This window comes from Saccopteryx bilineata, chromosome 1, assembly GCF_036850765.1.
Source record: "Saccopteryx bilineata isolate mSacBil1 chromosome 1, mSacBil1_pri_phased_curated, whole genome shotgun sequence".
NCBI lineage: Eukaryota > Metazoa > Chordata > Mammalia > Chiroptera > Emballonuridae > Saccopteryx > Saccopteryx bilineata.
This window is the reverse complement of record NC_089490.1, coordinates 89412066-89437868: the sequence shown is the minus strand read 5'-3', so window position 1 is coordinate 89437868 and position 25803 is coordinate 89412066. Positions and strand designations below refer to the sequence as shown.

General features: G+C 50.3%; 1 protein-coding gene and 1 non-coding gene across 2 annotated transcripts in view; one reads left to right on the top strand and one right to left on the bottom strand.

Moving 5' to 3' along the window:
• Nucleotides 1-1256: 1256 nt before the first annotated feature.
• On the bottom strand, nt 1257-1332 carry TRNAS-AGA (transfer RNA serine (anticodon AGA)). Its single transcript has one exon. It is a non-coding gene; the product is annotated as a tRNA-Ser (tRNA).
• Nucleotides 1333-5699: 4367 nt separating this feature from the next.
• Nucleotides 5700-25803, top strand: part of TRIOBP (TRIO and F-actin binding protein) — a 57768-nt gene continuing 37664 nt past the window's right edge. Inside the window, exons 1-6 of the mRNA XM_066258623.1 lie at nt 5700-5828; nt 10474-10613; nt 11922-12117; nt 13137-13305; nt 18633-21144; nt 25201-25315. Of these exons, the coding sequence (XP_066114720.1) occupies nt 5715-5828; nt 10474-10613; nt 11922-12117; nt 13137-13305; nt 18633-21144; nt 25201-25315 (3246 nt within the window). The 5' untranslated portion in view covers nt 5700-5714. The remainder of the gene's footprint in view (nt 5829-10473; nt 10614-11921; nt 12118-13136; nt 13306-18632; nt 21145-25200; nt 25316-25803) is intronic.

The window sequence follows — 25803 nt, the reverse complement described above, 5'->3', positions numbered from 1 at the left end:
TAAGTTCATTGATTGCTTTCTCATATGTGCCTTGACCGGGGGTCTACAGCAGACCGAATGACCCCTTGCTCAAGCCTCAAGCCAGCAACATTGGGCTCAAGCTGGTGAGCCTTGCTCAAACCAGATGAGCCCACGCTCAACTGGCAACCTCGGGGTCTGGAACCTGGGTCCTCCGCATCCCAGTCCGATGCTCTATTCACTGCGCCACCACCTGGTCAGGCTCATTATTCTTTTATTTTGTTTGTTTTTTTACAGGGACAGAGAGAGAGTCAGATAGAGGGATAGACAGGGACGGAGAGAGATGAGAAGCATCAATCATCAGTTTTTCCTTGTGACACCTTAGTTGTTTATTGATTGCTTTCTCATATGTGCCTTGACTGCAGGTCTTCAGCAGACCGAGTGACCCCTTGCTCAAGCCAGTGACCTTGGGTCCAAGCTGGTAGGCTTCTGCTCAAACGAAATGAACACACGCTCAAGCTGGCGACCTCAGGGTCTCGAACCTGGGTCCTCCACATCCCAGTCCTACACTCTATCCACTGTGCCACCACCTGGTCAGGCTCATTATTTTATTATTATTATTTTTACAAGGACAGAGAGAGAGAGAGTCAGAGAGAGGGATAGATATGGACAGACAGGAATGGAGAGAGATGAGAAGCATCAATCACTAGTTTTTCATTGCGCGTTGCGACTTCTTAGTTGTTCATTGATTGCTTTCTCATATGTGCCTTGACCGTGGGCCTTCAGCAGACTGAGTAACCCCTTGCTTGAGCCAGTGAAGCTGGTGAGCTTTTTTTTTTTTTTGCTCAAGCCAGATAAGCCCGCGATCAAGCTGGCGACCTCGGGGTCTCGAACCTGGGTCCTTTCGCATCCCAGTCCGACGCTCTACCCACTGTGCCACCACCTAGTCAGGCAACATTATTCTTTTTTTTTTTTTTTTTTTTTTTTTTTGCATTTTTCTGAAGCTGGAAACAGGGAGAGACAGTCAGACAGACTCCCGCATGCGCCCGACCAGGATCCACCCGGCACGCCCACCATGGGGCGACGCTCTGCCCACCAGGGGGCGATGCTCTGTCCATCCTGGGCGTCGCCATGTTGCGACCAGAGCCACTCTAGCGTCTGAGGCAGAGGCCACAGAGCCATCCCCAGCGCCCGGGCCATCTTTGCTCCAATGGAGCCTTGGCTGCGGGAGGGGAAGAGAGAGACAGAGAGGAAGGCGCGGAGGAGGGGTGGAGAAGCAAATGGGCGCTTCTCCTGTGTGCCCTGGCCGGGAATCGAACCCGGGTCCTCCGCACTCTAGGCCGACGCTCTACCGCTGAGCCAACCAGCCAGGGCCAACATTATTCTTTTTATTTAGCTGTATCTTTGCCTGTTCTATCCTGGGCCAGGCTGACCTCTTCAGAGGCCGTCTCTCCTACTGGTCAGTGGGCTCCTCAGCTCAGAAGAAGCCACATTTTATTTATGTTATCTCCCCAGTACCCAGCTCGGGCATGGCTATACCAGGTACATGTGAATGTCTGACTGAATTAGTGCAAACACTGTGATCGCCGGTGGAGGCAGACAAACAGGGTTTTAGTCTTGCCTCTGCCACTTACTAGCTGTGTGACACTGGCAAGTGAATTTCTATGATCCTCACTTGCTGTGAAATGAAGAGCTTGGTATTTAATCTTTCACATTACTATGTCTTCATGAATGTAAAGATTTTGGACTAGCAGCTGCCACATAGATAATGCAGAATAAACGTTAGCTTAAAAATGTTAGACTTGGACACTAGAATCTATGTAAACACAATAAATTAAAATCAATTAAAGAAAAAAAATGTTAGACTTGCCTGACCAGGTGGTGATGCAGTGGATAAAGCATTGGACTGGGACGCAGAGGACCAAGATTCAAAACCCAGATGTCGGCCCTGGCTGGTTGGCTCAGCGGTAGAGTGTCGGCCTGGCGTGTGGGGGGACCTGGGTTCGATTCCCGGCCAGGGCACATAGGAGAAGCGCCCATTTGCTTCTCCACCCCCCCCCCTCCTTCCTCTCTGTCTCTCTCTTCCCCTCCTGCAGCCAAGGCTCCATTGGAGCAAAGATGGCCCGGGCGCTGGGGATGGCTCCTTGGCCTCTGCCCCAGGCGCTAGAGTGGCTCTGGTCGCGGCAGAGCGACGCCCCCGGAGGGGCAGAGCATCGCCCCCTGGTGGGCAGAGCGTTGCCCCTGTTGGGCGTGCCAGGTGGATCCCGGTCGGGCGCATGCGGGAGTCTGTTTGACTGTCTCTCCCCGTTTCCAGCTTCAGAAAAATACAAAAAAAACCCAAAAAACAAAAAACAAAAAAACCCAGAGGTCACCGGCTTGAGCGCGGCTCATCCAGCTTGAGCGTGGGCTCACCAACTTGAGCGTGGCATCATAAACATGACCCCCATGGTCGCTTGCTTGAGCAAGGGGTCACTCAATCTGCTGTAGCGCCCCGCCACACACACCCATCAAAGCACATGAGAAGGCAACTGAATAACAACTAAGGTGCCGCAACGAAGACTTGATGCTTCTCATCTCTCTCCCTTCCTGTCTGTCCCTCTCTGTCACAAAAAAGACTTTTACAATAATTTATTTTTATTTAGACAATTAAATTTAACAGGGTGACATTGGTCAACTAGAGTACATAGATTTAGAGAAAACATTTCCACATCATTTGTTTGTTTGTTTGTTTTTGTATTTTTCTGAAGCTGGAAACCGGGAGAGACAGTCAGACAGACTCCCGCATACGCCCGACCGGGATCCACCCGGCACGCCCACCAGGGGTGTCGCTCTGCCACTACCAGAGCCACTCTAGGGCCTGGGGCAGAGGCCAAGGAGCCATCCCCAGCGCCCGGGCCATCTTTGCTCCAATGGAGCCTTGGCTGCGGGAGGGGAAGAGAGAGACAGAGAAGAAGGGGAGGGGTGGAGAAGCAAATGGGCACTTCTCCTATGTGCCTTGGTCAGGAATCGAACCCGGGTCCCCCGCACGCCAGGCCAATGCTCTACCGCTGAGCCAACCGGCCAGGGCCCATTTCCACATCATTTGGACAGTCAATTATGTTGTATACCCATCACCCAAAGTCAAATCATCCTCCCTCACCTTCTATTAATATTTGTTTCTCTTTGTCCCCCTCCCCCACCCTCTCCGCTACTCCCTTCCCCTCCTCCTGGTAACCATTGCACTGTTATCCATGTCCATGAGTCTCAATTTTGTGTCCCACCTATATATGGAATCATACAGTTCTTAGAAAAGTTAGGCTTTTTAAAAGGTGGAACTGTGCATATATATGAGTGAGCGTCACATCAATGGAAGTGTGCAAATAGAGGTCGAAAACCCCTAGGCATTTAATTTCATCCTCACAGATAATATTATTACCCTCATAAAAATTAGAAAACTGAGGCCCTGACCAGTTTGCTCAGTGGTAGAGCATCAGCCTGGCGTGCAGGAGTCCTGGGTTCGATTCCCAGCCAGGGCACACAGGAGAAGCGCCCATCTGCTTCTCCACCCCTCCCCCTCTCCTTCCTCTCTGTCTCTCTCTTCCCCTCCCGCAGCCAAGGCTCCATGGTCTCCGCCTCAGGCACTAGAATGGCTCTGGTTGCCACAGAGCAACGCCCCAGATGGGCAGAGCATCGCCCCCTGGTGGGCATGCCGGGTGGATCCCCGTCGGTGCATGCGGGAGTCTGTCTGACTGCCTCCCCGTTTCCAACTTCAGGAAAATACAAAAAAAAAAAAAAAAAAATTAGAAAACTGAGTCACAGAGAGGTTAAGTTTCTAGACCAAGGTCTAGGCGAAAGCCACTTTAGGAGTCTGTAGCGGGAATTATCCAGCGGAATAAGAGGTCAGAAGGAGCCAGACTCACCAATGCTACGCGTCTCACGGGCCCACTGAGGATACGGACTCCGCTGCTCAGGCTAAACGTACGACCGGTCCCGCGCGAGGCATCTGGGCACCGCCCGCCTCTGCCCTGCCCCTGGTTCTCGATTGTCCAATCTTACAGCCTTTATGTTAATAAGAACCTAGAGGAAGCCTATGAAAGAGCGGCAGGGGCGTGGTCTTTGGCCACCTCCCGGGCAACGTTCTGATTCATTGTTAAAATAAAGAGGCTGTGACCTCGGCGCCCAACCCACCGCGGTACCCCTGTGCGTGGAAATTCGAGCCGAGGTTAGTACTGCGTAGTGGAAAAGGTGGAGGGAAGGAGAATAAGGAGGAAAAAGTAGAGAGGTGAGGGATACAGGGAGGGGCTGCCTGACTGGCTGGATGGAGAGAGGTCCAGGGTTCCATTCTCTGGTGGGGTATCTGTGTCCTCTGCAGATTTTTCATTGTTATATCCACAGCTAAAGTGCATTTCAGAGAAGGATTCTGACAATTGGTTAGGGGTGGGAAGGAGGAAGTGGGAGCGTTGAGGTGAACATGGAGTAAAGCAAAGCCCTCCACATTGCCCCCAGAAAAATGAGTGGAGGTTTCCATCTGAGGAGATACTCCTTTATGTGGCTGGACTGGGAAAGAACCGCCCAAGCTGGGTGGGACGGATTCATTTCCCCTCTACCACTGGAAGCTGGGAGAAATGCCAGGAGAAGAGCCCTGAGAGGATCAGAGCCACCGAGGGGCCAGTGGATCTCCTCCCACCCCAACAGTGCCCTGCCACCTCCCCAGGGTCTGATGGTGGAGGAGCCAGGAACCTTTGCCCAGGTTGTCCCAGAGGAGAACTTGAAATTCCCCAGCTCTCAGGTTAGATTGGCAAGAAAGGCCTGATCCCCTGGGACAAGGTGGAGGAAATTCTCCAGAGGAGGACAGGTATGGGCAGTGACCTCAGGGCACCACAAGGGGCATGTGTGTTTGAGAATATGGATTCCTCTCACCCCCATTCCTTCCTAGGGCTCTGTGGGTTAGGAGGGCATTTTCTTTTTTTCTTTTTTTTCTTTTTCATTTTTCTGAAGCTGGAAACAGGGAGAGACAGTCAGACAGACTCCCGCATGCGCCTGACCGGGATCCACCCAGCACGCCCACCATGGGGCGATGCTCTGCCCACCAGGGGGCGATGCTCTGCCCATCCTGGGCGTCGCCATGTTGCGACCAGAGCCACTCTAGCGCCTGAGGCAGAGGCCACAGAGCCATCCCCAGGGCCCGGGCCATCTTTGCTCCAATGGAGCCTTGGCTGCGGGAGGGGAAGAGAGAGACAGAGAGGAAAGCGCGGCGGAGGGGTGGAGAAGCAAATGGGCGCTTCTCCTGTGTGCCCTGGCCGGGAATCGAACCCGGGTCCTAGGAGGGCATTTTCAAGTCACTGTTGAGGCCTCCAGCCCACCCTCCAGGGCATGGCATTGGAGCTCTCAGTGGCACAGAAGAGACAGCCAAGTCAGAACGCCAGGGTAGCTTCGCTACAGACTTGCTGCGTGACTTTAGTTTGTTTACGTTTGTTTATGACTTTGTCCTTAGCTCTGAAAATACATGACTGACCTTTTGCCTGACTCCCAGAATTTGCCAAAGGACCTGTGCGAGTTGGCAGTGTGATCCAGTGCCCCGCACATCCACCTCCTAGTGTGTGTGTGTGTATAGAGGAGGCATACAGACCTGGGTTTGAACCCAGTTCAGCCACTAGGACCTTGTAAGTTATGGAACTTCTGTGAAACTTCCTTGTCTCATCTGAAACTGACATTAATTTTATCCACAATGCAGGGTAATTGTAAGGCAGGAGCTGCCCTGGCCTGACTCACCCAATATGGAGGGGGAGTCTGGGAATGTCCCCTGTGAACACTTTGAGGCCAATGTGCTTGCCCAGAGATGTTGTCAAAACTGCTTTCACCCTGAGGAGGCTCACAGAGCAAGGCACCAGGTGGGCTGGCTTTCCTGAGTGGTTGGGGTGGTTTGGGATGGGGAGTCCATGTTAGGCTAAGGCCTGGCTGGGACACTCACTTGCAGTTGAACCCAGACACTGGCCTTCCTCCTGGGCAGAGCCTCAACTTTCTTTTTTTAATGCTAAGTTTTTTTGGGGTTTTTTGTTTTGTTTTGTTTTTAAGATTTTACTTATTCATTTTAGAGAAGGGGGGAGAGAGAGAGAAAGAGAGAGAAGGTGGGAGGAGCAGGAAGCATCAACTCCCATATATGCCTTGACTGGGCAAGCCCAGGGTTTCGAACCAGCGACCTCAGTGTTCCAGGCCGACGCTTTATCCACTGCGCCACCACAGGTCGGCATAGCCTCAACTTTCTCATCTACACAATGAAGTAGTGGGACCATGTTAATGTTTCCCAAATGCATTATTCTCCTGATTTTATGATTATTTTTTTAGCCATAGTTTCATATAATCTATTATTTACCTTATTCTTTAAATCAAAACCCTTTTTATACTTATACTAAAACAGAACTTGACATTATCACCACAAATTGAAAAGTAGGATCATATCCTTTATTTAGAAGGTTAAAAAGAAAGGGGGGAAAAAAAGACAAAAACCAGAAGTGTCATTAAATTCTAACTGGAGATTATTGTTGCCTGAAGGCTCTGAGCCTGAGTCCTGCTGCCTCTATTAAAAAGAGAGATTGGCAGATGTTAGAGAGGTGTTAGAGATACCCCAGCACCCACCAGAAACCTTCTCCTTGAAGATGTTGAAGGAGTGAAGCATTTTCTTACTTTGGGATCAATGTGGTCTTAGGCCAAGTCCCCATACTCATAAACCCAGAGCTCCTAGTACACATGCTATGAGAGGAATGGGACCTGTGAATCTCCATGGCCCTGCCAGCCTCGATCCATTATGGCTCTGTCATTCCCAGAGAGTCCTGAGGCTCCGTTTAAGCCTGGCAGTCAGCACCATGTAGGGGAGTTTGGCTCCAAGAGGTGACCAATATAAGGGAGTCACCATTTAGCTTTGAAGCCACATAGGCCAGAGCTCCAGTACTAGGTTTGACATTTCCTGCTGTGTGACCTTGGGTCATTTACCATCTCTGGCTTCACTCTCCTAAAGAGTAAAGTGGGCTTCTCACTCAGGGCGTCTGGCACTGCTTAAGTCACATGTGGCTAATTCAGTACTCATTAGTTTCCTCTCCCTCCTTCTCAATCAGGAAAACAAATCTGAGATTCCTTTCTATTGTAGCAGCCCCCCATCCCCAATTCTGAGAGCAGATGCCTGAGAGCTCAGTGAGTCCATCTCCCATGGAAATAGCCTTTTCCCAATGGGTAGGGAGTGGCAAATGAGGAACAAGAGAAGAAATTTGGATTCAACAGGTTTGAGGATTCAACAGTCTCAGTCCCACTACTTCCCAGCCGAGACCTCGGGCCAGCTCATACATTCACACATATTAATAGGTACTTAACATATGCCAGGCATTATACTCAATATTGGGAAAACAGTGATAAGTAACACAGACATAGCCATTGGCTCATAGGGTATGTAGTCTAGCAAGAGAAATGGAGACTAAGAAATTAGATATGTAAATAATTATGGTTGTGATAAAAGTTGTAAAGAATAGCAAGTGGCATGAGGATAAATGGTAGGTTTCTCCAAGGAAATAATGTTTCAGTTGCTTGGTAAAGGCTGTCAGGACGTTGGCGGTGAAGTTGGGAGAAGAGGAAAGGAAGGGGACAGTAAGTGCAAAGGCCCTGAGGCAGAAAGGAGGAGGTATATTGGAGGATGGAAAGGCCATCGAGAGAGAGGGGCACAGGAACTCCAGAACAAGGATGAAGAATAGGGTGAGAGCTGATCTCACCAGGCCTTGTGGGGCCTAATAGACATGCTGACTTTTTCCTGAGGGACATAGGAGCCAATGAAGATTTTAAATGGGAATGATGTGATCAGATTTGCATTTTCCAAAGTCACTTTGACTGCAGGACAGAAAATGGAGTGCAGGGAGTGAGAGTAAATCAGAGTGACCAGCAAGGAAAAGGTACAATTACTCTTGTAAGAGATGCTGGAGACTTAGCGGAGAGAATGAATGAATGCATTTCAAAACTAACTGGACAGGAGAATGTAAAAGATTTGGTACCTGAGGAATATGGAGGGGGTGGAACATGGCTGACTTGTAGGTTTCTTTCTGAGGCAGGTACTTGAGATAGGAAATCCATCTAGAGTTGTCTGGAGTGGTGAGTGAGAGGTTCCTGTGGGCCACACTGGAGATGAGGGAAGTTACTGAATTACAGAGCTAAGAAGCCATACCTCAGTGAGATATGAAAGCTCAGGATCTGACGCTGATTGGTCTTGCTCATGGATGAGCAGTTTCAAACTTGTAGAATCACAAAATTTGTGTGTTAAAGAAGCATCCCCCACCCTGGGAGGCGCTGTGCAGTTCTCAGCTGGATCCCTCATTACACCTGGGCTCAAACTCTTCCCTGGGGGCCTGGTAAAGTTAACTTTTGGGGGAGTTCTGACATCTTCACCTATCTGGGAATATGCAGGAATAGCCCAGGTCTCTCCCAGAAGCTTGCTCCGGCTCCCCTAAGATCCCAGCTCTGGATATGTTTCTGCTCTGCTCTCAGCTGAGTCTCTCATGGGTGGGTGTGGTGGGTGGCTTGCCCTGGAAATCACTCTGCCTGATCCCGTCACTGCCAGGATCTGGATGGAGGGAGTGATCCTAAATAGGAGGGTCAAGCTGTATGCCAGGCACCACACATCCCTTTTTAATGTATTTATTCTTAAGTGTATTTAACATCCCATCGATTTAACACTAATAAAATTTCTATTTAATATTTTTATATTCTCTTATATTTAAGATGTCCGGACCAGGCACTGTCCTAAGATAAGACCTTTACAAATATTAACTCATTTAATTCCCATAACTCACCTAGGAGGTGGGGTCCTCTTCTCATCCCAGTTTTGTAAATGAGAAAACCAGGCTCAGAGAGAGGAAGCCAAATGGCTGAGATCACCCAGCTGGGAAGTAGAGGCGCCAGGATTGGGCTTGATGTCTGTCTGAGGCCAGGGCCCGTGCTGACCCGCCAAACAGGAAATCAGAGCCAGGGACTAGCCTCTGGGCCCGCTCCTGTGGGCCGTGGGTAATGATGGAGGCTGGGCATAAGAGCAGAAACGAGGTGCCATGACCGGCTGGGGGTCCTGATGGGCCAAGCCTGGCTGGGACCCCTAAGCAGTACCCAGCAAGCTACTCCCTCTTCATTCATGCGGCAAGGTCCCTAGGGCGGCCAAGGCGCCAGGCCGGGTTGTGGATCTGACACCTCCCGCTGCCGGGCTCTGATCAGAATCTGGCTCCAGGGCAGGGGGCGAAACTGAACCCAGACAGGCTCCTCTGGCTTGGACGGCAAGGCAGACACCCCAGCCCCATTCCTTGGCCTTGCCTAGGTCCTGCTAGTGGCCGCCTTCTTAGAACCCAGAGAGTCTGTGCCCACCCTGGGGCTGTGGCCGGGCTGTGGGCTCAGCCTGAGCTCTGGGGCTCCAGGGTCCCCAGGGAGCCCATGCGCAGGCCCCCGCCCTGCCGGCTCTCAGGTGAGCTGTGGGGATCAGGTTCCTGTGGTTTCATGTCCTGCATTGTTCTTGGCTGGGTCCCGGCTTATGAAACAGTAATGAGGGGCCCCTGCTCCTGCAGCCGGCCCCTCTAAGGTTTCTGCTGCCTCGGCCGCCGCCACCACGGCCCAGAGTCGAGGCCTGGGAGGGCGGCAGCGTGGGGGCCTGAGCCGGAGCCCCCCGGGGATGAGGGTGCTGACAGCCGCCAGCCGCCACCACCGCTGGAGCCCTCCGCCCAGGTAACCCGAGAGGAGGCGGGGTGCAGGGTGCTGTGGCCGCTGTCTCCCACCACCAGGGGAGGGCCCTGCCACCCCAGGAGGTGGGAGGGTGGGGGGGCCTTCCCAGAGGTGAGCAGCCGTTCCCCCTGGGTGAGCCCAGCACCAGCCTTCACAGGTGTGGCCTTGCTGGGGGCGGAGGGAGACAGAGCAAGCCGGCGGCTCAGAGCCTCCTTCTCCACTTCAGGGCCTTGATCCTCCAGCCCAGGAGCCCCCTGTCCTTCCTTTAGTGGGGCAAATCTCTCCTTTCCTCCAAGGCCTTTTTTCCTCATTTCCTCCTGCCTCATACTACCTCTTCCGACTCTCCAGACTGGCTAGTTCTTCCCCACCCTCCTTCCGCATCCTTGCCCTCTAGCTACACAAAACCCTTTGGGGTCCTTTTGTGCACTCCATATACTCAAGCATACCCACCTATGTATGCGCCAACACACATGGAAACAAACTTACATGCACTTGTGCAAACATACGCACTAGTGTACCTCTAGACTAGCCTACACATGCATGCACTTGGGCACAGTTGCACACCCACACATACCTGTACACATGTGTGCATGCACACACCCTCTACCTCGGCCAGCCCTCAGCTTGGTTCCCCAGGGGTGCTTCCAACCTGAAAGACAGCTCTCCTTGAGAAGTCTGAGATCCCAGGAGGAGATGCCTGGAGACGTCCACACTGCCCGGTGGGGGGAGGGGCCCTGCAGGGGGAGGGGAGCCCCCACGTGGGCCATGAGGTGCCTCCTCTCTCCGACTTTGTCCCAGGAGCCTAGGAGCCCTCCAGGTGCTGAGGCACCATACTGCGACCTGCCCTGCCACTTACCTGCCTCTGAGGACCTGCAGACTGCCTCAACCTCTGGGTGCCAGCCTGTGGTGGGCTTGGGCTTTGGTCCAGGGTCCGACAGGTGGGTAAAGTTCCAGGGCCTGGGGAGGGACTCTCCGGGGTAGCCCTCACCTACCCCACCTGAACCTCTCCCCACAATGGTAGTGTCTGTCTGATGGCTGCTGGTGTGAGTCACATGGTCAGTGCATATAGCTGGGCACCGTGGGCACATTCCTTGGGCCTTAGCTCCGCTTCACTCCAGGGAACAGAGCACCCATGCACCCACCCTGCCGTGGGCATGGCTCACAGCCCGCTCACATTTCCTTGTTCCCTTTGCACAGCTTTAAAAAATTAAACAGGTTTATCACCCACCCACCTGACTCTGTACTGCTCCAGGCTCTGGGATTCCCTCCACCGCAGTCCTGAGCTGAACTGTAGTCCCCTTTGGGGGTGAGGTGCTTTGGGAGGGCATGGCTGAGGGTCTAGAAACCTGGGGTCCAGCTTCAGCTTCACCCTGTTGCGCTGTAAGAGCTTGGGAAAGTTATTCCCTCTTTAAAATATAAGAATTGAATCAAATCAGCATTGCTTTGGGAGATGTGTCCTCACAGGTAGACATTATTTTTTTTAAAAAGCAAAAGCTCTGCCATCAGATATGTTTCAGAAAGTCTGGGAAAAACAAAGTTGGGTATCTTTCTTGCAAGACTTGTCAAAGCCTTTAGTTTGCAGACATACCTTGTGCTTTGCGTGGGGAAGGTAGATGTGTGTACTATGTTCCAAACTTATTTGGCTACAGATGTCTTTTTCAGGGGTCAGTACCTATTTTCATCTTTTAGGTCAATCTGTGGGTCACTGTTTGGGGATACTGCCAGCTCTAAGCCTATGTGGGCCCATGGCCACCCTGACTGGCTTCTCCAAAGGAGGGCTTTCTCTGCAGTTCCCTCCCTTGACATCCAGACAGGTGACACTGTCACTGCCCCTGGAGCTCTGCTACCTCTCAGAGTACCCCCATTAACTCAGCACAATTATGTCTTAGTATAACTGAGTTTGAGTCCCCACTTCTGCTTCAGTGACAAAGGGTTGGGGCTGGGGCCACAACCCTTGCTTACAATGCATCTCTGCCCTTTCCTAGCTCTGTGTCCTTGGCCAGTCACTTGGCCTCTCTGAGCCTTAGTTTCTTCATCTGTAAAATGGGAATCATTACACTCACTTCAAAGGGAGGCTGTTGTAGCGGAACAGGGCAACCCACGTATGAAGCCCAGCACAAAGAGCCCTCAGTGTCAACTCCCTCTTCCCCTGTAACATGAGGTGTGTGTTTACCTGAGTGATGGTGTTCCTCCTTAATTCCCATTTCTTTTGGGGAAACAAGTCATGAATCTGTCTCCTCTCTCAGGGGTCCATCAGCGGGGCTCTATGCAGAGGGCCTCATAGCCACCCCTGGGAACAGGAGCCAGGACCCTGAGGCAGCACCCTATCTCGAGTGCCTGGACTCCTCCCTGTGTGGTAGCTTCGACGAGAGCTCTGATTCTGGCACCAGCTCCAGCCCTACCTGTGACACCCCTGATGATACCAGCAACTCGGCCTCTGTGGTGAGCTGTAGGTGGGAGGCTGAGGGCAAGAACAGATCACCCCAAACTTCCAGAGGAGGGCTGAGCCTCTCACACTAAGGAACTGGGATAAGGGCCTCCAGACTTAGTGGGCACCTCAGGCCACTGAGCCTACCCACCTTGGAGGGATATGAGTCTCAGCAGGGTTGGCCCGGGAGGGCTGGGGGTCTTCCTATGGAAAGATGGAGGGCGGGGATTTCATTGATGCAGAGCTCCATGTGAATCACCAACAGGCTCAGGATGTTGGGTGAGCTGTCCAGAGCAAGGATGGGATTTATTCTGGACCCTGCCTTGATTACACACACTAAGCCCTGTGACTGGCCCTGGCAGTGGACAGGGAAGAGAGCAGGCTTGGGGGGCCTGGCCAGGGCTGGGGGCCTTTTAGCTGGGAGAAGAAGAGACTCATGGGAACTCTGTGGGCATTTGCCTCTCAAAGGACTGTCACAGGGTAGAAGAGGCAGACTATCCATGAGACCTCTGGGGGGCGAATGACAGGAAAGTGATGAGTTGGCGAGCATGGGCTCAGGAAGGCTCACCGCCCCCCTTCATGGCCCTGTTTTGGGACAAGAAAACTGAGACTCAGAGAAGGAAAGGAACTTAGTTGAAGCCATACATTTGGGAAATACATACATTTGGGGAAGACTTTAAATCTACTTCTCTCTGGACCCTGGGAGGTCTCTGGGGTGGGGGACTGCTATGCCACGGCCCTCCTACTATCTAGTGTTCAACTGCCCTGGGTTCAAATCCCCTCCCATTGTAACCCATTTCCTAGCTGTGTGATTTTGTGCAAGTTCCTAGCTCTGCAGACTGCCTACATCATGGGGTTGATTAGGATTAACTGAGTTTACACCTGTAAAGAGCCAGGCACAATGATGGGAATACAGCAGGTCCTTTCCCTTTCAATGCCAGGTCCTTTTGCTCTACCTGTCTCATGCTGGGAGTGCCAGCCCTGGGGTCTCTTTTAATCTCCAAGCACACTTTCTCCTTTCCTTCCCTGGCAGGACTGGGATATTGTTGAAAAGCAGGAGGAGGCTCCCAGCTGGGACGAAGTCACCGTGATGATCCCTCGGAAGCTGCAGGAGGGGTCAAGAGCTGACAGTGCCCAAAGGGCTCCATCTGTTCTCACCCGGTCCCCTGTGGGAGGAGACAATGCGAGCCAGAAAAAACAGGGTAAATCCTTCTGCCAGACCAGGTTGGTCCCTGTGACCATGGATGTGGTGATGGCCAAGGGCCTGGGGCCCAGAGAGCCATCTCACTGGCCATGTGGGTCCCTGGGCATGGGAGGAGCTGGAAGCATCAACTCCCATATGTGCCTTGACCAGGCAAGCCCAGGGTTTTGAACCGGCGACCTCAGCATTTCCAGGTCGACGCTTTATCCACTGCGCCACCACAGGTCAGGCCTGATTCATTCATTTTAGAGAGAAAGGAAGGGGGAAAGAGAGAGAGAAACATTGATTTGTTGTTTCACTTATTTATGCATTCATTGGTTGATTCTCGTATGTGCCCTGACTGGGGATCAAACCTGTAACTGTGGTGTTTTGGGGCCAAGGACAAAGGGCTGCCTTCTAGCCAGGAAGGGACTCACAGAATAGTGCCTCCTGGACATGGTGCTCTAGTTGAAGAAACAGCCTGGGCAAAGGCTTGGAGGTGTAAATAAGAAATAATCTGGGACATACAGCTTGAGCATAGATGGGGGCGTACAACTGAGTCAGACCACAGTGGGCCAAGGAGAATGGACTTACTTCTCTAAGTAGTAGGGAGCCACAGGAGGTTTTTGAGGAGGAGAGTGATATGATTGGATCTGTGCTTAAAGGAGTTCACCAGGACAAAGGTGTGAAGGATGAACTGGAGCAGGGCAAGGCTGAGGGATGAGAAACCAGCAAAGGGACTGTTGCAGCCACTGTAGTAATAACTGATTCAGGCACAAATCACCAGCTGATGTTAAGTTCCTGGGTGAAAGGTTGTCAGGGAACAGGATATTCACACGATCTCAAAGTATCACCCCTCAGATTACACATCGATTACAGAGGGAAAAGTCACCCTTAGGATGGGAAGATCTGGTGGATCTTCCTTAATGAAGTGGCTGCTCAGCATCCCAGCGTGGGGCAAATCCGGCATCAGGTGCCCCCATGTAATACACGCGGAGGACACGACATCCTTTCCAAATCTGGCTAAAAATGTGCTGCCTGCATGTAATCCCAGCAAAGTATCAGACAAACTCAAATGAAAGGACATTCTACAAAGTGACCGACAGGACACTATGGAAGACAAAAAAGGCCTGGGGAGCTATTATAAAATAGAGAGGCTACAGGACAAGGGAAGCAAAATGCCATGTGGGATCTTGGATTGGATCAAAGATAGGAAAAGTTTCAGTTATGGAAGACATTATTGGGACAGCTGGGGAAATTGGAATATGAAGTGTACATTAGATAACAGTTTTGTATTCATGCTGTATTTTCAAAGTGTGATCATGGACGGAGATTGTCCTTGCTCCTAGGAGATGCATTAGGAGAGCATTAAGGGTGAAGTGTCACGAGGTCTTCAACTCTCACATGGTTGTACGAGACAGATAGATGGTGGGCAGGTAGAGAGAGATAGACAGGTAGATAGACTGTTAACAGCTGATAACTCTGGGTGGAGAATCACTGTGTGGGTGATAGATACGCCATTCCTGTAACACTTTGGTAGCTCATTGCAGTTGTCAGGGTAAGAGATGGAGAAACTGGATTAGTGCTGTGGTTGTGGGTGAGGAGGGGACAGAGGAGAGAGATTTAGGAGATGGATTTGATAAAATTGGGGACAGGAGAATACATGGTCCTAGTGCCTGGTCTGGGGGTCTGTGTAGATGGCGATGCCTTTTGCCAACAGTAGAGAACTGGGGGGGGGGGGTTGCAAGCATTGTTGGCCAAGGTGGATCTTGAGCCCTGGGGAAGAGGTATAGAGCCAGGGTGCTCAGTGAAGGAGTAGGGTCTTTTTCATTGGCCACTCTCTCTAACTCTCCTTTGCTGATGCCCCTTCCTCTGCTCAACCTTCAAATAAGAATGCTTCAGGGCCCAGTCCTGGGCTCCCTTCTGTTCTCTTCCAGACAACTTAGCCACTTGGCTTTCAATGCTATCTGGAAAAATTGACATCTCCTGAGTTCACACATCTGGCCTTGATTTCTCCCCTGAACTTTTATCTAGTTCATTGTACAACTGACCTCTTCTTTTTTTTTTTTTTTTTTTAGATTTTATTTATTGATTTTTGGAGAGAGGGGAGAGCTAGGGAGAGAAAAAGAGGCAAAGTGGGAAAGAGGGAGGAGAAGCAGGAAGCATCTACTCATAGTAGTTGCTTCCTGTATGTGCCTTGACCAAGCAAGCCCAGGGATTCGAACCAGTGACCTCAGCGTTCCAGGTTGATGCTTTATCCACTGCGTCACCACAGGACTGTACAAGTGATCTCTTTACTAGCGTGTATGATAGCACCTCAAACTCACCACAGCTTCATTTTACTCATTCAGTAATCTTTTTGTTTTTTACAGAGACAGAGAGAGAGTCAGAGAGAGGGACAGATAGGGACAGACAGGCAGGAACAAAGAGAGATGAGAAGCATCAATCATCAGTTTTTTGTTGCGACACCTTAGTTGTTCATTGATTGCTTTCTCATATGTGCCTTGACTGTGGGCCTTCAGCAGACCCAGTAACCCCTTGCCCAAGCCAGCGACCTTGGGTCTGAGCTGGTGAGCTTTGCTCAAACCAGATGAGCCCGCGCTCAAACTGGCGACCTCGGGGTCTCGAACCTGGGTTCTCCGCATCCCAGTCCGACGCTCTATCCAGTGCATCACTACCCGGTCAGGCTCAGTAAGTATTTTTAAGCACCTTCAGTGTGCTAGGTCCTATACTAGTGCTTAGACCCAGAGTGAAGAAGACAGATAAGACCTACTGTGTGGAGCTGGCACTCCAGGGGAAGAGAGCTGATGGAAAATAAATGAAAAGCCAGATCAGAGAGCATGAACTGATTTTTGGAGAATTAAGACAGGAAACTGTGAGATCGAGTGGCCGGGGGAGGGGAGGGACGACAGGGAGGGCCTGGGGAAGCAACATTGTAGCTGAGATCTGAGTTCAGAAGCAGAAGGAACAGCCGGTGCAGATGCCCGAAGGAGTGGACAGAGGTGCTGGGTTTGAGGAACAGAGGAAAATGGGATCATGGGAGCATGTGGAACAGGGGAGAGGGGTGGAGAAGAGGCTGAGGCTGGTGTGGGGGCTAGCAGCAACCTGACCCTCTCTCCAAACCTGTTTCTTCTGCAGTCTGTTCTATGTCACCACCAGTCCAGTGGTGCAGGCCCCAGATCTCGTGTTACCCCAATTTCTTTCTTTCTTCACTTTTCACATCCAGTTACCAGCAACTCCATTCAGCACTGCCTTCACACTCACCTCCAATCTGTTCCCTTCTTGCCATCTCTACCATTACTCCCTGGCCAAGGCACTGCTGCTGCTGGCTGGCATTATGCCAGACCCCCCTCAGGCTCTCCTGGTTCTGCCTGGCTTCCTTCAGTCCACTTCCCCCACAGCAGCTGGAGCCATCTTTATTATTATTATATTATTATTATTATTGGTGAGGCAGGGAGAGAGACAGGAACATCAAGCTGCTCCTGTATGTGCCCTGACTGGGGAATTGAACCAGCAACCTTCATGTTCCAGGATGATGTTCCAACCAATTGAGCTCTCTGGCCAGGGCTTATTATATTCTTTTCTTTCTTTCTTTCTTTCTTTTTTTTGGGGGGGAGGGGAAGGAGAAAGGAAGCATTCATTTGTACATTCATTGGTTGCTTCCGGGGATCGAACCCACAACCTTGTTGTTTTGGGCCCATGCTCTAGGAGCCATCTTTTAAAACATTAATCAAATCTTATCACCTCCCCTCCCATCCCACTGCCCTACCCCGTAGGCCAGTGGTTCTCAAACTGTTTGAAGTCGGGGCAAATTTAAAATCCTACAAATAATTGTAGGCACACTATATACAAATTTCTGAGAAATATGTTATAATAATTAAGTCAAATATTAAAGAAAAAAATAAAGTCCTAGCATACTTTTATGGTAATTAAACAAAATAAGTACAATAAAATTAAATTTATTCTGACATTAAAAACACTTTTATGTTACATTTTTTGAGTTATGCTTTTTAGAATTCGTAAAAAAGAAGGGTTAAAAATTTTTTTTAAATGACAAAAAAGCTTGACCAGGCAGTGGCACAGTGGATAGAGCGTTGGACTGGGATGCGAAGGACCCAGGTTCAAGACCCTGAGGTCACCAGCTTGAGCGCGGGCTCATCTGGTTTGAGCAAGGTTCACCAGTTTGGACCCAAGGTCGCTGGCTTGAGGAAGGGGTTACTCAGTCTGCTGGGGGCCCGCGGTCAAGGCACATATGAGAAAGCAATCAATGAACAACTAAGGTGTCTCAACGAAAAACTGATAATTGATGTTTCTCATCTCTCTGACTCTCTGTCTCTGTAAAAAAAAAAAGGAACTTTCACTTACTCTTTGATTACCTTGCAATACAGTTAATACAAAAAGGAAGGAATAAAAGCTTGTTTCTTTAAAAAAATGACAAAAAAGTTATCTTTTTATATATATAGATACATTCTTAGTAAGATTTAATAAATTTGGCAGGTCCCAGGGTGAATGTGTTAAGTTTTTTCATTCTTGTGTTTATGAGAAACATGAGCCTGATGTGTCCTAGCGATTTCTTCAATGTTTGGGCATATATTTGGAAGGCAAACTCTCATTTCCTCGTCAATACATTGAAGAATTCCTCTCTTTTTACTCTTAATTGTGTTGAGTGCAGAAAACCCCCACCATACATGTCATCTTAACTTTACACCAAACACAGGATAGAAGAAACTTGCCTCCAGTCTTTCTGGGGAACATGGGGGGTAGTGTAAACAATCCAGCACCACAGCTTAACAGCCTTTTGCAACCTAATCAGGCAAGTGAGGTGGGAGGCTGAGCAGACTGTCAGCTCACAGCCAATTCCCCACACCTCTGTCCCCCAAAAATCTAAACTCCAAAATCCCTGTTGGTTTTTTGGTCCCCAACAGGCACATGTTTCTCTGGAATTCCATAGGGTGCACCTGGAAATCTTCTAGGGCGCACCCTTTGAGAACCACTGCCTCAGGCCCTGGGGAGGGCGTCCTTAGAAGTAGTAACACAGGAGGACCAAATTCCTCCCTGGGGTGAATGCCGTAATCGGCAGGTGGGATTTTGTACTAAATACCTGCTTTCTTGCTCTTAAATACATGGGCAGTGGGGTGGGATGAGCCTCACTTTGTGACCTGCTCCATCAAAGGTTGTCACCACTGTCCACCTGGTGGCAGGGTACCAAATTGCAGGCAGGAGGCCAAGGCCCAGGATAAATTAGTCAAATTTAAGATGCTAGAAACTCCTTGACATCCCTCTTGGGGCACTTCCCAGTTTGCAAAGCATACTCTCCTTTTACCTTGAACCTGCCTCTCCTCTCTTTAGATACCAGTGGTGGGAGCCGAAGCGCCGGACAACACTGGGCAAAGCTGCGGGGAGAGAGTGGGCATTTTGTGGAGCGGCACCGGTCTGCGCTAACCCAGGCTTCCTCTGCGGCACCACACAGCGGACCTCGAAGTACCGCCCCCCAGGCTTCCTCTCTCCATCGCTCTGCCCAAAAGGAGGTTAACCAGGCTGCTTCCATACCACTTGATACCCCCCAAGCTTCCTCTCCCTCCCAAATAGCCCAACGGGACAGCCCCAGAACCTCATCCACCCAACAGGACACTCCCAGGACCTCTTCCACACAGCGGAATGCTCCCAGAGTGTCCTCTCCCTCAAGAATCGCCCAACAGGATAACCCCAGAACCTCGTCCACCCAACGAAGCAATCCTCGAGTTTCCTCTTCCCCCAGAGCCACCCAACATGACAACTCCAGGACCTCTTCTACCCAACAGGACAACGCGCAGTCTTCTTTTACTATGTGTACTCCCCAACAGGAAAACTCTAGAACATCTAGTGCCCAACGGGACAATCCCAGAGGTTCCTCTCCCAACCGAACCACCCAGCGGGAAAACTCCAGAACGTCCTGTGCCCAGCGGGACAATCCCAGAGGTTCCTCTCCCAACCGAACCACCCAGCGGGAAAACTCTAGAACATCTAGTGCCCAACGGGACAATCCCAGAGGTTCCTCTCCCAACCGAACCACCCAGCGGGAAAACTCCAGAACGTCCTGTGCCCAGCGGGACAACCCCAGAACCTCCTCTCCCAACCGAACCACCCAGCGGGAAAACTCCAGAACGTCCTGTGCCCAGCGGGACAACCCCAGAAGTTCCTCTCCCAACCGAACCACCCAGCGGGAAAACTCCAGAACGTCCTGTGCCCAGCGGGACAACCCCAGAGCCTCCTCTCCCAACCGAACCACCCAGCGGGAAAACTCCAGAACGTCCTGTGCCCAGCGGGACAACCCCAGGAGTTCCTCTCCCAACCGAACCACCCAGCGGGAAAACTCCAGAACGTCCTGTGCCCAGCGGGGCAACCCCAGAAGTTCCTCTCCTAACCGAACCATCCAGCGGGAAAACTCTAGAACTTCTTGTATTCAGCAAAACACCCCCAAAACATCTTCTACCCAACGGGACAACCCGCAATCCTCTTCCTTTAGGCGGGACAACCCTGGAAGCTCCTCCCCTCAGTGCTGCACCCAACAGAACAATCCTGGACCACCATCTCCCCAGCGTTCCACTCAACGAAACAATCCCAGGAATTCTTCTCCCCATCGTACTAACAAAGACATTCCCTGGGCTTCCTTCCCCCTCCGGCCAACCCAGAGCGATGGCCCGCGAACCTCCTCCCCATCTCGCTCCAAGCAAAGTGAGGTTCCCTGGGCATCCATTGCCCTTCGGCCAACCCAAGGTGACAGGCCTCAGACCGCATCTCCCACTAGACCAGTTCAGCGTGACTCCTCCCAGTCCTCTTCCGGTCCTACCCAGCACAACTCACCATCCCGGGCCACTTCTTCCTCTCACAGCCCAGGCCACCACAGTGCCCCCCGGACTTTCTCACCTCTATACCTCACTACTCGCGGGGCATCCCAGACCTCTTTTGAGTCCTCCCAGCCTCCGTGTGCTGTGTGCATTGGGCACCGGGATGCCCCCCGAGCCTCTTCGCCTCCTCGCTATTTGCAACATGACCCATTCCCCTTCTTCCCAGATCCCCATGCCTCTGAGAGTGAATCAACTCACCATGAACCCCCTTACATACCCCCAGCCGTGTGCATTGGATACCGGGATGCCCCCCGAGCCTCCTCACCCCCTCGCCACACCCAGTTTGACCCCTTCCCCTTCCTCCCAGATACATCAGATGCTGAGGACCAGTCTCCCCAGCATGAACCTCCTCAGTTCCCCCCATTTGTGTGCATCGGGTACCGCGATGCACCCCGGGCATCCTCCCCACCGCGCCAGGCCCCTGAGCCGCCCCTCTTGTTCCAGGATTTTCCCAGGGCCAGCACCGAGAGCCTTGTCCCCTCCACAGACTCTCTGCATGAGCCTCCCCACATCCCCACCCCTGTGTGCATTGGGCACCGAGATGCACCCTCCTTCTCATCACCACCACGCCAGGCCCCCGAGCCCTCCCTCTTCTTTCAGGACCCCCCTGGGACTAGCATGGAGAGCCTGGCCCCCTCCACTGACTCTCTGCATGGCTCCCCAATGCTGCCCCCCCAAGTGTGCATCGGGCACAGGGATGCACCGCGAGCCTCCTCCCCACCCCGCCACCCACCCTGTGACCTAGTGCTTCTGGCACCCTCACCTCCACCAGGCAGCTCAGGGGGTTCCCGGGGCTCAGCACCCCCTGGGGAGACCAGGCACAACTTGGAGAGGGAGGAGTACACCATGCTGGCCGACCTGCCTCCACCCAGGAGGCTGGCGCAGAGGGAGCCAGGGCCCCAGTGCAGCAACGGGGGCCGAACCCGCAGCCCTGGCCGTGCAGAGGTGGAGCGCCTTTTCGGGCAAGAGCGCAGGTGAGCCCAGGGTGGGGTCAGCCAGGTGGGCTGGGGAGGAGGCTCGGCAGCAGGACAGGCAGAAGTTTCAAAGGCTTAGGTTGCAAGATGGAAAGGGTTCAGACCCCTGCCCTGCTACTCAATGGCTGTGTGACCTTGGGCAAGTCACTTCATCTCTGTTGAGTCTTTATTGATAATGAAGAGATACTGTGCATAGCCTAGTAGTTAAGAGCAAAGACTAGGGTCAGGCAGGCTAGTTTCAAATCCTAGATCAAAGCCACTCCCCATCTTTGTGACCTAGGTAAAGTGATTTAACCTACCTGAGCCTCAGTTTCCTCATCTATAAAGTCGGAACATTAGTATATTAATTGAAATAAGGCTAAACTCTCAAACCCTTAATTTAATCCCGAGTCACAGGTTTGTTTGTTTGTTTTTCCTTCTTACATGAGGGAGAAGAAAGTGCCTGTAATTCTTTTCTGCCTTAACAAAGAAAATTCACAGGTACCCATTACCCATGCTTTTCAGAAAACAGAGATGTCAACTTAAAACATATGGCCAGAGCCATTATTTTAATTAAGAGAACTTAGAATCACATATTTTTTAGAGATTAAAGGTTACTTTACTAGGACATGGTGACAACTCTTGAAGCCCAGGTATCCTACAAGTCCCCTTGGTCAGTGGGTCTTCTCACAGGTGGTGTAAGACCCAACAGAGTGTCCACTTCCCACAGCTGAGGGGAAGGGAAGCGTTTCCCTCTGATCTGCCTGAGATTTCTTTCTCCAGCCGTTTAAGCCTCAGGAGTTTTCAGGATCAGGGCTGGAATTCCATTAGTTAGGGTCAAGAGCACAACAAAAAGGTCGGTCTGGAAGTCTCAAAACTTTCAGTGCACAATGAACTATATAGTGTGTTTACCGAGTCCGAGTTGTACAACCATCACCACCAGCCTAATTTTAGAATATTTCAATCACCCTAAAGTAATATTTTGCATCCAGAATTCCTCTCTATTGCCCCTTAAGCAACATTTTCTCTGAGATTAGAATATGCGTGAGAAACCTTATCTTTTATTCTTCAAATTTCCTTTTCCAGTAAGTTCAATTCATTTACTATCCAAGTCTCTAGTATTTATATTAATGTAATTCTTTCTTTGGACTTTTTAAAATTAAAACACACACACACACTCTCTCTCTCTCTCATTTCTAGAGCAGTTTTAGGTTCATAGCAAAATTGAGTGGAAAGTACAGTGAATTCTCATACACACCCTGTTCCCCCCACATGCAGAGCCTCCTCTCACTATCAACACTCTCCACCAGAGTGTACATTTGTTACAAACCGTGAACCTACATTGACACATCATTATCATCCAAAGTCGACAGTGTACATTAGGGTTCACTCCTGGAGTTGTACATTCCATGGGTTTGGACAAATGTATGACAACACATATCCACCATTGTGGTATCATACAGAATAGTTTCACTGCCATAAAAAACCTTTTGTCTTTGCCTTTTTGTGATTACTATTTTTAGTCAGACATCAATTTGCATACTTTGATTTTATCTGATAACTCATCACTAAGGTCTTTAAACCAAAGTTAAATTTGCATTCTTTCTTTCTTTTTTCTTACTGGGGTAACTTTTAGACAGATAAAGGTTTATAATAGAAGTCCAGAATATGTTTATACCTTTATCAGTCATTTTATTGTTTTTACACAGATAGTTTTATTCACTTTAGTTTACTCTCTTTGAAATAAATTTACCTTTTTCAGCTTTATTGAAGTAGAACTGATATGTAAAAAATTGCTTATATTTAATGTATATATTGGTGAAATAGATTATTTACCTTTTAACCAAGGTTTTATATCTCTACTGAGTAATTAATTTTTTTTCCAAGTAGACAACTATTTGTCCTCTGAAAGTGAAATTTTAAAGCCTATTTATCTGGAAGACTGAAATTTCTGAATGGGATGGCTATAGAGCCATACTTTCATTTTCTCCTTTTTCATTCAACATATATTTATTGAGCATCTACTCAATCCAATCATTGTACTAATTGAGCCTGGAAATTTTTCTTAAAGGGCTATCACATTAAAGCATTAGGAATTTTGTCTTAATATCTTCTCCCCTCCATCCTCTGGATGTCTTTGAATCTCTTAGCTTAGAGTCCTATAAGCATTTTGTAGTCTCTTGAATTCAAAATAGAACCTTCATGGAATTTGCTAGACTTGACAGCTTTGCCCTTTAATAGTTTGTGGAGGTGGAAGAGCCCATCAGAGCTTCTAAAGGAAATGCATTTCCTTTGTCACCTGGGTGCAGTCACAGCAGCCCTCAGGAACAGGTGGCCTGAGGACACCATTGTTTCAGTATCAGAAAGGCTGGATCCCTGTTGGTGTCTTAGGTTCTACCTGAGTCCTTCACTCCTATCTCTCAATTCCACATGGGGTCTATATTGAAAATGCACTCACTTGTGAGAGAATACACCTGGGCCTCACTCAACCTGGAGTATTCTCCACCATTGTCACGGTGTCCTCCCCACCTAGTCAAATTTGGAGATTTGTTTCGCAGAGGCTTCTATACCCTGGTTCTAGGGGAAATGCCCTCTAAGGCCTCAGATCTCACAGAGAAATTAAATTTGAAATAATCTCTTGCTTCAAATTAGATTAAAAATTGAGCCTGATGTGGCAGCCTTCAAATTTAGAAACATGTACTCCAGTGGGAAAGCTTTGGTTCCCTGTGAGTCAACTGCTAGGAACTGCTAAAAAGTCCTGGTACTTTATGGATCTGATTCTAATGACATTGCTGAAAGCCATAAGACAATAACAGACCCCAGCCCATAATTTGTTTACTCTCCAAAGTCCGTCGCATTCCAGTATGGTTGTTGAGCTGGAGGCAGGCTACCAAGCACAGTCTTCTCCAAGATTCGAGTACAGGTTCCTCTTACTACTCTCTTCGCTGGCTCGGTCAAGGCTTAGCACCACGAGAAGAAGTCTTTGTCAGACTTCTCCCGGCCCATTTCAGCCACCAGAGATACAGCTCCATTTGTCAATTTAGATGGAGCCAGACTCTCAAAACCTGTTTTGAGACTAGATATCTAGTGGAGTGGTTAGGTCTTTTGCTTTAGATATATGGGAGGGGAAAAGTGGGCTCAGAATCCATTTGGTGTTCCTACATGCAACAGATATGTCATGTTAAATATTAATAACCATGGCTACCAAAGATTAAGACAACTAAGTGGAAATAGGGATTCTTTACAGCTTAGAGGTTATCTTTTTCGGATGTGGCAACAATGCCTCAAATCCAGGTGTCTTAGAAATGACATTTGCATGGACAGTTTATTATGTTGGCCTTCCTGGAGTTGTGTAGGAAGAGGGGACATTTTTTTCTTTCTGATCTTGCTGAGAGCTCTGTTACCAACAGCTAGGACGACCCAGAGTGTTCCAGGCCAAGTGCAGGAATCCTGTTAGTACTAAGGGGAAAAGGTAGGCCTGGAAGTCTGAAACTTATCACGTGAACAGAAAGATGGCAGACAGAATGGAATTTGGGTGCACGTAACAACCCGCATCTCCCGTCTCTACCTCATGTGTTGTGTGAGATGACATGAGATGGTACAAGTGCTGGGCACCTGAAACACAGAAGTGCTCAATAAATGTTTGCTGTTATAATCATGTGTATACAATGCCTGGTGACCAGTAGGTGCTCAATAAATCTTAACTCCCACAAAGACCAGTCTAAACTTTGTCTGGGGTTGAGCGATGGGCTGCTGGCTGGGTTGCAGTCAGAAGCAGGAAATACTGGTGAGACAGGAGGCAGTCAAGGCCAAGGCTGAGCCCCCACCTTTGCTCATTTCTTTTCTCAGTTAATCTCCACAATAGCCCCATAAGGCAGGTAGAGCAATGTCGACCATGGGCATTTTTAGACGGGGATACTGAGGCCCTGTGAGGCTCATTCCTCACTTAGAGGCCTTCAGCTGTGGGTCCCTGAATCTCCCATATCTCTTCCCATTGTGGGTGGGAGTTGAGGAGGTGGGTGCTGGGAGTGGGACAGTCCCAAGGGCCCTCAGAGGGGCGGCTGCATTTGCTCATAGGAAGTCCGAGGCACCGGGGGCCTTCCAGGCGCGGGACGAGGGGCGGTCGCAGCGGCCCGGCCAAGGTCAGAGCCAGCTTCTCCGAAGACAGTCCAGCCCTGCCCTCAGCAGGGAGGTGAGCACTGCCAGCCTGCCGCGGGCCCCTGTACCCCAAGGGGCAAGCCACTGCTTTCTCCTCCCCCAGGTACCAGGCAGGGGTCCTGGGAAGGGAGGTCCTTTATGAAAGGGTCAGAGTCCCGAGCATGGGTGTTCAGCTTCCCCCTCTTCAAAAGAGCCAGCAGCTCTTGGCAAAATTGAGAAGTACCCTGAAAAAAGACGGCCCTTCCCTCTGTTTCCTTTCTTCATTAGGGAGCTGCTATCTTGAATTTTCAGGGAAAGCCTCGGATTCGGCAGTCCAGCTTGAAGGGCTCTCTTCAGGGGTGGGGATTTATATTTTTAAAGAGACTCTTAGAAGGCAAGGCCTGAGCCAGTGGAATGGAGTATTGGTGTGGAAATTCGTGCACCTGATAGCCCAGTTGGAATCAATATCTTGGGGGAGGGGGAAGCCAGGAAGGTGAGCAGCTCTTTGCAGATCTCTTTCTGGAACTGAGGAAAGTGGGTGAG